Source organism: Athene noctua, chromosome 3 (assembly GCF_965140245.1).
Source record: "Athene noctua chromosome 3, bAthNoc1.hap1.1, whole genome shotgun sequence".
Lineage (NCBI taxonomy): Eukaryota > Metazoa > Chordata > Aves > Strigiformes > Strigidae > Athene > Athene noctua.
The window spans coordinates 17,894,430-17,907,704 of NC_134039.1; the positions used below are offsets into that span (position 1 = coordinate 17,894,430).

A 13,275-nucleotide genomic window follows, 5' to 3' on the forward strand; every position below is an offset into this window, starting at 1 on the left:
CTGACAGAGTGTCACCTTTCAGGCCCAGCAGAGCTCTCTGCCCTGAATGTATGACTCATGTTTGGGGAACTCAGAGACAGGGAAAGAGCTGCCAAGAAACTAAGGACTACCACCAACACTGTCCCCTTCTGTTGCATCTGCTGATGTGCCTCTGAGCTGTCCTTTGTTAGAGCAGCGTGCACCTGCCTGCGTATTCAAAACACAACAAAAATGAAAACTATACCCTTTCCATGTCAAAACCCTCCCCTGAACACACACTTTTGCCTTGAGGGAGAGGACAAGAGAATGAATCATATATCACAGATGTCAGTCACATCACTTAATGCCTCACTGGAAGGCACTGGGATACTACTGCAATGTGAGCAATGTAAGAGGCAGAACAGAACAAACCTGGAAGAGGAATTGAGACCAAAAGATCAAACCTAGCCAAGCTGGAATGTCATCAGGGCACTGGAGTGCAGAGCCTCTGAAGTGCGAAATGGTCCTGGGGATATATAGTAACTGTGGACATTTCCTCTGTTAGATGACTGAAGTCAGGGAGTAGCTGAAGGTTTTCAAGGAAATGAAACTACTTTGGGACAGTATTTTAAGAAAAACTCAAAAAGACAAGAAGACAAAGGACCCCTACTATCCCAACTCTGTAAATCAGCAGCCATACCGCCAAGGTGTTGCTCCTTTCCTTTCTGTCTCCCCAAATACATTTCTAAAGCTGGTGGTGATTTTGTGCTGCCCCTTCAGAGTCACTGAGAGAAACCCTTAGTGCGGTTTAGGGACTTACCTGTTGGAAATTTTCTCGGAGCCCACGTATAGGACATTCCTCATGAGTCCCGCTCGAGTGCCCAGAAATGCCATCTCAACACCTGCCTCAGTCTCCCTGTGGAACAGAAACATAAAAGCAGAAGCAAACAGTTCTCAGAAGAACAGCCACCTCCCTGCCTCAGGGTGAGGACCTTTCAAAGTAGAAGCCACACCTGGAGAGGTGGTCCCAAGTTCATTTGCAATATAACTCATTTGTACAGGAGTGGCACTGGCTCCTACCTGCTAATGGCAACAGGCTGTTGCTGGCTAACAGTTGGCAGGCTTAGACCTCTGCCTAGATTCACACCTTTGACGTTTGCTCATTTAATTTTTTCTAAGTAGACCATAAGTTCCCCTTCTGCTAGCCCTGCTCCAGGCTGCCTGCATGAGGCTGAAGGGAGGGAGAGGGCCTGCAGAGAGAGAGTAGCTGTCTCAGGGATGCAGGGGATGGGCAGGCTAGCAGACTGACCCTGAAGCAGTAGATTGATTCAGGCATGTCTTCCTGGAGGAATCAAGGGCACAGATGGGACAGCTACATGGCAGAGAGCCTGCTGCAGTGTGGTAGCCTTAAAGTGAAGGGTGCATGTAGCTGTTTAAAGATGTGCTGATAACTGAGTGTCACAGCATGACTGCGACTGCCTCAAGCTCTGTTAGTGGTAGGGATACCGATAACTGAAACATGGACAGGAGTCCTGTGGCCACATGTCTGTGTAACTAGCATGTTGTCTGCTCAGAGTAGATCTGTGTGACATGATATTAGATACTACAAGCAAAAGGTGCCTCTCTGGAAATAATAAAGTAGAAAGTTTGCTTAAGCCAGCCTGTACACCCACTTCCTGAGGCTTAATCTGAAGGCATCACCAAGAGAGACAAGATCAAACACCCTTTCTTTGCTGCTGGTAAGGGAGTAAATTCCTTGCCACCTAGGATGGAGCTTCTGCTGCAGTCATATAGGAAGTCAAGCCAAACCACGCTGCAGCCATTCAAAGGGATAACTGATGCATGTGGAAATAACTCATGATAACTTTAAACTGAAATGGCCTCAGGTGCCCTGAGATACCAAATTCTGTGAACTACAGATGCAAATGCAGTGCATCTGAGTTAGGTGCTGCAAAGAACTGGTGCTGAACACCCCTTGCAGCAACACATCCAAACCACTGCTGTCATCCAGTGGTATTAAGAAAAACTCACCAAGCTAAAAGGCTCCCCTGAGAAGGCCCAGCCTGCTGGAGTCCACTTCCTGAGAGACACTTTTTGAGTTATTTTTAAAGTTATTGAGCTATTTCTAAAGTTTCTTTTATGCTGTGCAAGGATCTGTGACTGTTTCAGGCACTGCATAAACCCACAGCATCTGGAGATACATTTTCAATGGTGTTTTGCTCCTATTTATTTCTCATAGACTTACATGGACATATTGAGGGCTAGTGTTGTCCAGTAAGCCTCCATGGGTGCAGTGACCACTGCATCAAACAGCAATTCCTGGACCAACTCCTCATCACCTAAGAAGAAGAGAGAACAAGAATCAGGAGAGAAATAGGTCCCTCCCTACACGTCTTAGAGAGTTCCTTATTATGGAGCATCTGCCTGGCCCAGAGCAGTGAAGCAATGTCACAAAAAGAGGCCTCTCCTTGCAGGGCTAAGAACAGGACCTACCACCCTGGATGACAGAGAGCACAGAACAGATGTCGTATCTAAGATCATTCCCCTGGAAACTCAGTGGAAGGGTTCAGGTTTGAAAGTGTGGGGGAGAGGCTTTCAAATTAAGTTATTCATCAGGCCTTCACTCCAACCTTCTCCTTCATTTAATAGACTGTCCACAACCATTGCTTCAAATCCCTGCTTTGACATTTCTTCTAGGTGCCATGTAGAAGGACACCAGACACCCCATTCCACTCAAGAAGTTTCTTCAAAGCCCCTAGTGACTTTTTCATGGCTTCCACTCTGTCATTGTGTTCACTGGTTTCTCTGTTACCTCTCTGTCCTTCCTACAAATCTTACAAAACGCTGTCCTGTCCTGGTTCCCCCCAGATGCTCAAGCCAGTCTAGGCTACAAGTCTAGCCCAGCCTGGATTGGGACTGAGAAGCATTTAGGAAGGTTTGGATATGCCATGGGCTAAATGGTATAATCTAAGGTGGCATTTATTTGACTTGCTTCATTTCTGTATTGCCCTACCTGCATTCATTTCATGCTGTGAGAATGTGATGGCTATCATATTGATAATATGCCCTTCAATGCTGTTCTATATGGAGTGTCCCCCCCGCCCCATTTCAGTGTTTCTGCCTCCACTTACTGGGTTGAGGTCACAGGTCTCCCCAGATATTTTCTCACAACTTTCTTTCTTTGTCACAGTTGTCAGAATCCATTTCTCCATTCTTGCTGTCATTCAGACCTCAAAACCAGAGCTCGCCAGCAGATCTTTCCCTTCCCAGACCCCACATATTTAGGATGTATCCAAATCCTATTCCTTTTTACATCCACAGCACTTCCAAATCTGCATGTTTCTCACAGTCAGCTCTCCTGAAACTTTCTTTGTCCTCCTCCCTGCCCTCTTCAACTCATACATATCCTCTTTTCAGCCTCCTCCAAAGACAGCCTACAGGGGTCTGCTCACACTGTGCAAGAGATGAACAATTGTTGGATTACATTTGGGTTTAATTTTAAGAGATTCCCATTCTCATCTCAACAGTTTATGCCTCTGAGGTGGAGCATTACATGCAAAAGCTTGTACTTGGCACAACTAAGGGGTCTGAAGCTGCGGAGAGTGAAGTGGGCTGAAGGACATCCTAAAGCTAAAATGCTGGAGGGAGTTCCCATGCACAGCTTCCCACCTCTGCCCCCTGACAGAGATCCCACTCCATAGCAGTGCTATATTACCTGTTTGTATGGCTACACATTGCCTGGAGAATGGGACCTGGTGCAAGGGATGAGCAGCAGAGGGAGCAGGAAAGATAATAAGTCTGCAACATTTTTTTCCCAAAATCAATTACCAATTGTGTTTGGAAAACAAAATTAATAATCCTTGTTCTGAAAGAACCCATCTGTCTAGGTAGTACCATGCAGCCCTTGGAGGATGCTGACCCTGGGGAGCAGAGTAGTCACTAGTCACAGCAGCTTTCCTGGCTCCTCCTGCCAACACCACTTGTAGGCCAGCTGGTCAGTCCATCTTAAACATGGTGTGCAGCCTCCAACAAGCTCCATTCAAGCCTTTCACTTTTCAGTATTTCCTATGCTGAGACCTCATTAAGGCCGAGTTATGTGATAGCTTTGGAATGGAAAAAAATATCTTCTGATGGAGACAAGGAAGTGGATCCTCAGCACATTTCCACATGTGAATTAAACTGGGCTTGAGTTCAGTCCTGCCTGCATGAGCAGGTGCCACAGGAGCTCATTCTGACACCAATCAGTTTGTCACAGTCCCCTCTCCCCCGTGATGGGTACAGGAAAACCCCATCAGGGCCCTTTTGGTGCCAGGAACTCACATTCCAGGTCAGGTTCCTCTCCAGTGAGGAAACGGATCACAGCCTCCAGCTGGCTGAGCTTCCGGTGGTCTGGATCAATGTCGGTGATGCAGTAAATCCTGGTGGGGAGGGGAGAAGAAGCCCGCAAGGACAAAGAGAAACCACATCAAGCAAATGCTCCTGGAAAATAACAACTGAAAACAAAAGTTCAGCGAGAGCGCTTGTGCTGCAAAGATTTTGCCGCTGCTGCATGCTGTGCCCACTCAAAAATCTAACAATGTGGCTGTAAGTCAAACTCTACCAATAAACCAAACACAAATTTATCTGAGTTCTGTGCTTAATAGAGCTGATGTTATGTTCTCCAGCATAAGCTCACAATGCAATGCAGCAGTCTCAAAACCTTCCAGCAGTTATCAGTATTATATGCTGTTTAAGATGTAGAGCTGTGTCTATATAAACAATAACAATGTGATGGAGAGACCTGAAAAGTGGAGGGTCACATGCAATGTGAGTAAAACTGGGTTGGGAGCACATAAACTAAAAGATGGAAAAAAAAATGTGAGACGAGGAACGAGCTTAAAGTATTACATGGTGGCAACAAAAGCTGTCCCAAAGGGACACAGCTTCAAGAGCCTCAGGACACAGTTTGAGAAGTGGGAGAATGTATTACAAATGCATTATAAAAGAAACCAGTCTTCTAATCCTGCTTCCAATTTGGACCACTTTATTGTCAGGACAACGGAGAGGAAGGGGTTATGAGAGAGAATTACAACTCATAAAGGGGCTGAAAGGAGTGATTTATGAGAGAAGTCTGAAAGAAATGAATATGTAAAGTGTGGTAAACTGACACCCCAAGTTAGGAGTGGAAGAAGGAGCAGTCACTGCTTGTGTCTCAAATGAGCTGCCTATGAAACTTGACAATGTAATGAGAGGTGTGAAGGGCAGCAGGGCTTCTTGAATATAATTGTTTTGGCTTTGATATAGGCTAGGTTCATGTGCCTGGGTGTAACTGAATGTTGGGCTCATGAAAATCCCAAACCTCACAGCAATAAATGGAAAGTACCATGCTTCACCCCGTTTCAAACCCAAACAAAGCAAAACCATAAATTATGCTTGGTATTGAAAGAGGGATCATAAATCACCTCCATGTTCACTAGAAGCTAGGTCTAGGCTCAGTTCAGAAGAATGCCAACCAAAAATAAACTAGGATTTTAAAAAGCATTTCAATCTCTCGCTAAGCTTGCAACAAAACTTCCTGACAGGTCTGACATACTGTAGGTTTTGTAGCACAATTCTGAGCAACATGAGGAGGAACAAAGTAAGTCTGAGCACAGAAGACTGAGCATAAATTTCAGGAGGTGTCTCTTAGCAGAGGGTTGTGCCAGACCTTAGTGGGATCTCCCAAAGGAGGAGGTGGAACTGAATTGACTGGAGACAACCAGATCTCTGCAGGTGCAGCCCCTGAACAATATTGCTTTTTCTCTAGGCCACAGAGGGCCCTGAACTCAAGCCGGATTACTGGGAACTTTGCCAAAATCTCATGACAAAGACCTGTGTCATTGACAGGATTTCCTCCACTTACCATTCATTTGCTAAAAACAAGTCTGGCTGGAGCAGGTCATGCAAACCTGAAAACAGATAATACATAGAGCATTCAGTTAGGCAGCAGACAGGCAGATACAGGCTGTGAAGAAGTGAGGCAGTGAAGTTCAGAGTAGCTACCTTGTCCGTTAGAACTGCATGGCCATTTCAGATTAACCTACCTTCTTCCACTGAAGTGTTCCCCAGCATAATGTACTCCCCATGTCCCCTGGACAGCACAACACCCAGGCTGCAAGCAAGAAGGAAAACAGAGGACTTGTCAGCAAGGAGAGGTGTAATCCCTAAACATGACACTGCGTTCCCTACAGTTATAACCCTTAAAGACATTAACTCCCTCCACAGCTATTCAGGAAAAGAACATCATCAAAAGAGGATTAAGTGAGATCCGACTTCAGCACAAGAGGCTAAGGAATCCGTCTGTAAGGCTATGAGGCATTTTTGGTGACATTTCTTTTGGCCAACATTGTAGGTTCAGGTTAACAATAACATTTTTCAAACCTGTGCCAGTTTCAAACCATTTCAGCTGGGGAGAAAACACAATTTTTTTTTTTTTGCTTGATTTCTTGTGTGATGTTTTATAGTTTTCAGTTTATAACAATGTTTTGTTTAGAGCCATACGCCAGAACATAAAACATATTCGGAGGAACTGAAAATTGAAGATGTCTCATTTCTATAAAATGAAACTACATACTTCACCTAAGGTATAGCTTTAGGACTCTGAACTTCAGATAAAGCATAACTTTTGAGTTGACCGCAAACTAATGGCTATAGGAACGAAGAAGTCAGTTATTCACACTGCTCTACTCATAAGTCATAGCCAGTTTTATGAAGAAATGGGACCGATTTGCTGTCCCTGATGGCAGACGACTTATAGACCATATCGGTGTCATGCGAGTCCTTGCTCACCTGAAGGGTGTGCCACTGATGTCCGTGAAGAAATAATCATTGGTGAGGAAGAGAACTCGTTTCTGGAATAAGAAAGTGAGAGACCATCTGACAGACCAAGAGCATAGTGATAATGGGGACCTGGGATATACTCCTCAAGACTAAGCAAAAGCAGTTGATCATTACCAACACTTCACACCCTGCCAGGGCTGGCTGGAGTCAGGGATGAATGTTCAGTATTCAGCATATTCAGCTACTTGTGACTTTTGGGATCCAGACAGGCACTCTGTCGTTCCATCTAGGGCTTCAGTTAAACCTTTCTTTGCTCCTAGGGCTCCTGCACAGTCTGCAGGAAAGCATGGAGGGAAAGCTGCCCTCCCCCTCACACCCTCCGAGCCAATGTGCTGCGGCCCTGCAGCTGTCCTGCTATTCAGAGCAACCTTGATGGCTTTGCACATCATCATCCTAAGCAGCTCAGTGAGACAGGTAGGACAGAAAGGTGAGGTTGGAGGAGAGGCAGGATGACAAACCTACCTACTGTGTGGGTGAGCAGCCAGGGCCAAGTCTCCCCACTCATGTGGGAAATGCTGATTCCTGAATTTGCTTTCATGCCAAATTGGGACAAAATATTAACATATTCCAATTTTGTTTAAAAAAATCAGTTAAAAAGATTACATTTTCAAATTTTTAAAAAGTGCTAATTCAAGTCCAAGCCATTTTGATTCACATGAAAATATTTTCTTTAGACTGACATTTCAACTGAAGACATTTCAGGCTTTTGAAACTACTTCAGAACTTCAGCTGTTTGCCAGACTGGCCTTTTCCTGTAGGAAAGTGTTGATTTCAGTGGAATTCTTTTCCAAAGGAGAAAAGTTTTTGGAAAGTTTCTATCCAACCCTTATGCCAGTATATGAACCCTAATATGTTTAAAATCCCAGGTCCTGTCTGAAAACGAGGTGAGAGGATGTGTGTGGGAGACAGGGAGTGAACACAGAAAACTCAGTGTTCCCCAGGGAAAGTTGCGCCTGCTCTAACCTGCTCAAGCCATGCTGCAGGGGAAGTGAAGTGAGGCACAAAGTGGGAGCCAGCACTAGCTCCACAGTATACCACAGTGTGTGTGTGCACAGCGGATGGGCTGATGGGGATGGGTGGTGTTGTTAGGTGAGGAGGTGGGGGACGGCTCAAGCCCTTCCCTTCCCTCTCCGTGCATGGACATGGTCGCTCAGTGTACTGCTGAGTCACAGGGTGCAAACCTTTTGCTGAGTCAAGATGTTCCAAAGTGCTGTGATATCCCCAAGGAACATAGAATGGTGGTGGTTTGGTGACTGTGGGGAAGGTACAAGAGGTATTAAGCCTCCCTTTCCTTGCCAGTCTGATCTGACCACGGAGGGAGGAAGGCCTGGGATTTAGGCCTGCCTCTGGGAAAAAGGATGCAGTAGAAAATGGCCCAGGGGCACCACTACTCTGAGACCATTTCCTTCAGCAGGGCTTGCTCTGCTCATTCTTTGTTCCCCTGACCTGCCCCTCTTCTGCACCTGCAGCCACTCAGCACTTGCTCCTGGTGGGAGGGAGGCAAGCCTCTGTTTGGGCAACAGGAGGGGATGGGTGGCCATCCCTCCCCAGGACAGCTGGAGGTATCACCCCTTATCCATGGGAAGGAAAAGAAGCAGGGGCACCCTTGAGCCAAGAGGAGCTGAGGATGATCAGACACGACTTTGCTACACAGCGCAGAGTAAGGGAGAAGGCAAGAAAGGGGCATGTGGGCACAGTGATAGGGTGGCTGACTACCAGCACCTGTGGTCTGGGAACACATATATTTCCAGTTTTGGTATTGTCACTGTACTAAGCAGCCAGTCCTGGCTAATACCATTATCAGTGGTTTGCCACAGCTCCTATTCATGTCCTTGCTCTTTTGCTTTCACAGTCACAAACCTTTGTATCCTAGATGCAAGCAAAGGCATTTTTTGCCACTAGATCTTTCTAATAACTACCCCTTGTCTTTGGTCCTTATTTTTCCCTATCTCACTCCATTCACAATACCTTCCTGAGATCAGCCTGGGGAATCAACGTTTACATGGCTGACAGAATAATTTCTATTGCCCGCACTCAGCCCTTCTCTCTGCCATCTGACTGCCTCGTTCTCTTTGTTTCAAGGCTCTGTCAGCACTTTCTTTGTTTCAACACTGCTCTGCTTCATCAGCTAGCAGAGCAGAAGTGGGAATTGCTAAGTTTCACTTCTGGTCCTCGCTCCATGTGTGTTCTGATAATAGTAAAACTGTCACTCAGCTTCAGTCTCCTATTATGTTTTATAATGCTTGCAGAGTAGCAGAATAAAACAGATAATACCTCTTACCAAGGCTATTTTTTATTATCTTTTTTTTCCCTGAGTAGAGGAGCAGAAAGATATCCCTAAAATACTGAACTAAAAAGGTATTTTTGGATGACTCAGAAGAAATGTTATTGAGGGTGCACAGAGGCAGAGGTTAAGCTAGCAAAATAAGCAATCTAGACTTACAAAGAATAGATCTTGCTGGAAAACCCTGATTGCTTTTCTGGCAGAATAACAAAGGTAATGGATGAATAAAGGACATGCAATGTGTCTGGGTTTATATAAAGTGCTTGAAACAGCTTCTCATGAAATTTTATGCTAAAGAATCAGTTGAAGTGGGCTTAAATAAGATGTGGAGTGAGAATCAGCTGCAGTACTGTAAACAAAAAGAAACAGTAAACAACAGGGCATGGAGGGAAAAACATCTAATGAGAGAAACAGGCTGTTTTAGGAGCCCTTATGTAAGAGATCTGTAAAACAAAATAAAACAACATTTCTCTTCGCACTGACAAAAAGTCCCAACAGCCCTAAATATTAGAAAGACTGGACAAGAAGGAACGGGATTCATATGGAAAAATGGCAACTGGCAAAAATAGCTAAGAAACACAGAAACCAAGGTAGCTGTTCCCGTGCAGCTGTGGGAGGGAGAAAAAACTGAAGGGACAGCAGAAAGGAGATTTGGGACTTCCTGTTCAGAAATACCCTGTTACAGAGAATAGATGCTCTCTATAGAGCAACAGGGAAACAGTACTCAAATAATTCAGTGAAGCCCTGGTACTTGTATACCAGGAAATATACAAGAGACAATGGGAGCAAAAATAATTCTTGAACTGCTTGGACTGAAAAGTGTGCAATATTTCAAATGCAGATGTTGGCAATGCCCAAGAGAGGAAGAGTAGAGCCATCGACAGGTACCTGATAGCTGCAGACACTGAGAATAGAGAAAGATAATTTAGTTACAAGATCCAGCAGTACAATCATTCAGAGGAAGCAGAGGGGTGTCTTCATTAGGAAATGGCATCATTTCAGCAGTGGCTGTGAGCAGTCAGTTTGTTGGAATTGGTGCTGATTGTGGCTTAGCATGGGAGCAGTTCAGCCAGCCTGAAAAAAATGGTCTGTATAAAAGTTGGAAAATTTTCCTGAAATATAGAAGACTTCTGGGGAGTGTAACTTTCAGGACTCTGGAATACTTCCTAACAGGAAATTATAAAAGCCAAAATCTTTAGGAGATTTAAATAAACCTGAATGAAAAAGTACCAGCAAATATAAACCTACAAGACAATTTTGCATGATTCCAAGGGAAGATGTATAACCTTACATTAGAGCTGGTAGGGAACATGCAAAAGTCTTCATTTCACTAGGACTTTTCCTAAAATGTTTGCAAATATTTGCATAGAAATTTAATCCAAGACCTGAATAAATGAAATCACATTCTGACAGAGTGAGGGGCAAAGTTTTCATGAGTGTTTTTAGGTAGTTAAAGTGAGTTGCAAAATAGCCTCCAAACCTCCTTCTGTCTGGGTCAGCCTAGCATAGTCTTTCCCCATTCTAAACTCTTCAAGATGTCCATTTCATAGCCCTATAAACAATGAACAACATGGGTTTTGGCTTTAACAAAGTAGGGAGCTAAGAGTAATTTCCAATACCTTTGTAAGAGCAGAATGTCGATAGGTATAAAGAGCACTTGTAACGATGCTCTATTTTATGTCTTTTGCACATGTGTTATATTTGTAGTGAAGCAATAAAATCCTCACACTCAGAAATGCTGAGCATTAAAGCCACATCCTTTGTGGTTCTTCGGCATCCATTTCCCATCCCCTCTCTTGTGTGACCTGAACAGAAGGATAATTTCTTACCCCTTTATCCATAGGGACCTTCACATCCATAGAGAGGTAGCCCGTTTCCCCATTGATCATGGCAGTTCTCAGCTGCAGAGGTGAAGAAAATTAGTGTTAGTGTCTCCAGGCAGGGCAGGTGAGGAATTAATAGAGCTACTTGTCATTAATGAACAGGGGCTGGCAGAAAACATTGACTGTTTTTCCACACACCCCCAGCTCTTTCTTCTTTTAAACTGAAAAGCTGTTCTCAGTGGTCAGGATCCCTGTTCAGTCAGGGCTGATAAGTGACACAGAATAATAATGGCTTATACTGAAAGCTTGTTTGATATGTCTTTTTAGTGAAAGGAAAGGATCTGGAAGCTATGAAATTGCCAGTCCAAGTTTCAGTCTTCACCATTTGACAGCCAGAAAGTCATTAGCATGGTGCTTTGAGAGCCTGGAAGAGTAGACACCTGAGAAACTCACTAACTCCCCCAGACAGATTCCAAAGATCTTGGACATTTTAAAATGTGATTTATAAATTATAGGCTGTATTCAGCAACACTTCTGAGGTGCAGCAAAGCAGCTGTTTAACACAGCAAAGCAAGAATGTATGATAGCAGGGTAGGCAGCGAGAAGACCACTTTATTCAATCCAGGTTTCAAAGGCAAAATATAATTTTCACAGTGACTCCCAGCCTTGTGCAAGAAAGAGCCAGGGAATTTTTCCACAACTGCAAAGGCTTTAACTTTATATCCAGCCTGCCAGAGCATATCAGCCTATTGCTTCAGCCTGAATAGAAAAAAAGGTGGGAAGTAACCTATTCATTCACACAAATCGCTTCTGTACTCTCAGAGACAGGCCTCCATTCAGGTGCTGGCCAGTCTTAAGTGCATTTGCTTTACAAGGCCACAGTTCTATTTATTATGGCTGCTTGATGTGGGTTATTTACAGACCTTGAATGTAAAGTTTGTAGTTTCCCAAGACACATGTCTTGGAAATCAAAACACTGACTATTACTCCTTTTTGGCTAAGAGTGTTTGACCTCCTGCCAGAGCTACGGCATACTGTCTGTTCTGGTCTGACAACCTGCAGCATTTTCTATGGATTCTGAGTTTAGTTCAGATATTGTTGCTTCATTCATATCTTCGTGAACATCAGGCATCTCTCGTTGCCCCAATAACGCAGTGGAGAGGTAAATTAGTGGGTATCTGACATCTCCTTGGATCTTCTCAGCTCCAGCTAGTCTGCACACAGGCTACTTGTCCTGTGCCCAGCCCCCCGGTGACAGTAGCTGTAGGTTGGTGTCACAATCCTGACTTGCTGCTTCTTCCTCAATAGCTTTTCCTGCATTGAGAAGTCAATTACAGTCCTGGTGCCTGCCCCCCACCCCAATGCTCAGTCATTTTAAGGCAGGACACTTTTGGTAACAACTGGCCTCCACTTTGAAAAATGTGTAGCAGAGTTTGTACGGTGGTGTAGTCTGGTGCACACTGAAGCACTTGTTCCCAACACCCCAAACAGCAAACTCTCTTGCTCCAGGGCAGCAACTCTGTGCTGTCCCCATCACTGGTAATGAGTGCTGCTGAATCCTCCCCCATCTGCTTTGTGTTGTTTCAAACCACCACAGACATACAATTTACCTGAGGGGTCTCACAACACTCAGGTGGTTTGCCACTCAGTTTCAACATCTTTGCAGACTAATTTCTTCTCCACTGGTTCTGTCAAGGCTGAAGAAAATCTGAGTGGCAGCTCCTAGACTTCTGGGGAGGATCGCTTGCCCCTTCCCTTTTCCCTTCACACTGAGAACATCCCTGTGTTCCTTTAGAAACAAGCCCAAACTTCCTTCCTGCCTAGTTGCAGATAGTACTATTGTGCATCAATTGGTATTTTCCAGACAGTGCCATCTTCCCCTAGATTTCTTTATAGCAGCTGGCTGTATTACACATCATTAGCACTTGAGCATATTTTTCCAGTCTGGATTTGCTGCTTATCAGAGTTGCTGAGATTATACTGCAACTGATGTTGAGTCTGTCATTGATCTAATACCATAGCTGCATATCTGAGTGCTGAAATGTTGGCAGCTTTCTGCTGCAGTGGGTGTATCTCAAGAGTCTCTAGACTTGCTGAAGTCACACTGCAGATATTGTTCATGTCGCTAAATGTCTCTGTACCCTTAGTGACTGCAACCTTTCTTCTGAAAGGTGCAGTACATGAACACAAAGTAGCTTTGTTTTTTATGTCTCTTGACTTTTTTTTTCCACTGGATGGTTTTATTCTGATTGCCTACAGATAGAAACCTTACATTTTGCAATATATTTACATTCAAGTATCAAAGTTATTTTGTCAGACAGGAACCTGCTAACCAAATAAATATGACAGCAA

At 44.3% G+C, this 13,275-nt stretch overlaps 1 protein-coding gene across 3 annotated transcripts in view; it reads right to left on the bottom strand.

Moving 5' to 3' along the window:
• CACNA2D4 (calcium voltage-gated channel auxiliary subunit alpha2delta 4) overlaps positions 1–13,275 on the bottom strand; it is a 131,634-nt gene that overhangs the window by 72,794 nt on the left and 45,565 nt on the right. For all 3 annotated transcript variants that reach the window (XM_074902143.1, XM_074902144.1, XM_074902145.1), the window contains 7 exons: positions 10,930–11,001; positions 6,766–6,827; positions 6,021–6,088; positions 5,840–5,885; positions 4,279–4,376; positions 2,204–2,297; positions 779–874 (listed from right to left, as the gene is read on the bottom strand). In XM_074902143.1, the coding sequence (XP_074758244.1) occupies positions 779–874; positions 2,204–2,297; positions 4,279–4,376; positions 5,840–5,885; positions 6,021–6,088; positions 6,766–6,827; positions 10,930–11,001 (536 nt within the window). The remainder of the gene's footprint in view (positions 1–778; positions 875–2,203; positions 2,298–4,278; positions 4,377–5,839; positions 5,886–6,020; positions 6,089–6,765; positions 6,828–10,929; positions 11,002–13,275) is intronic.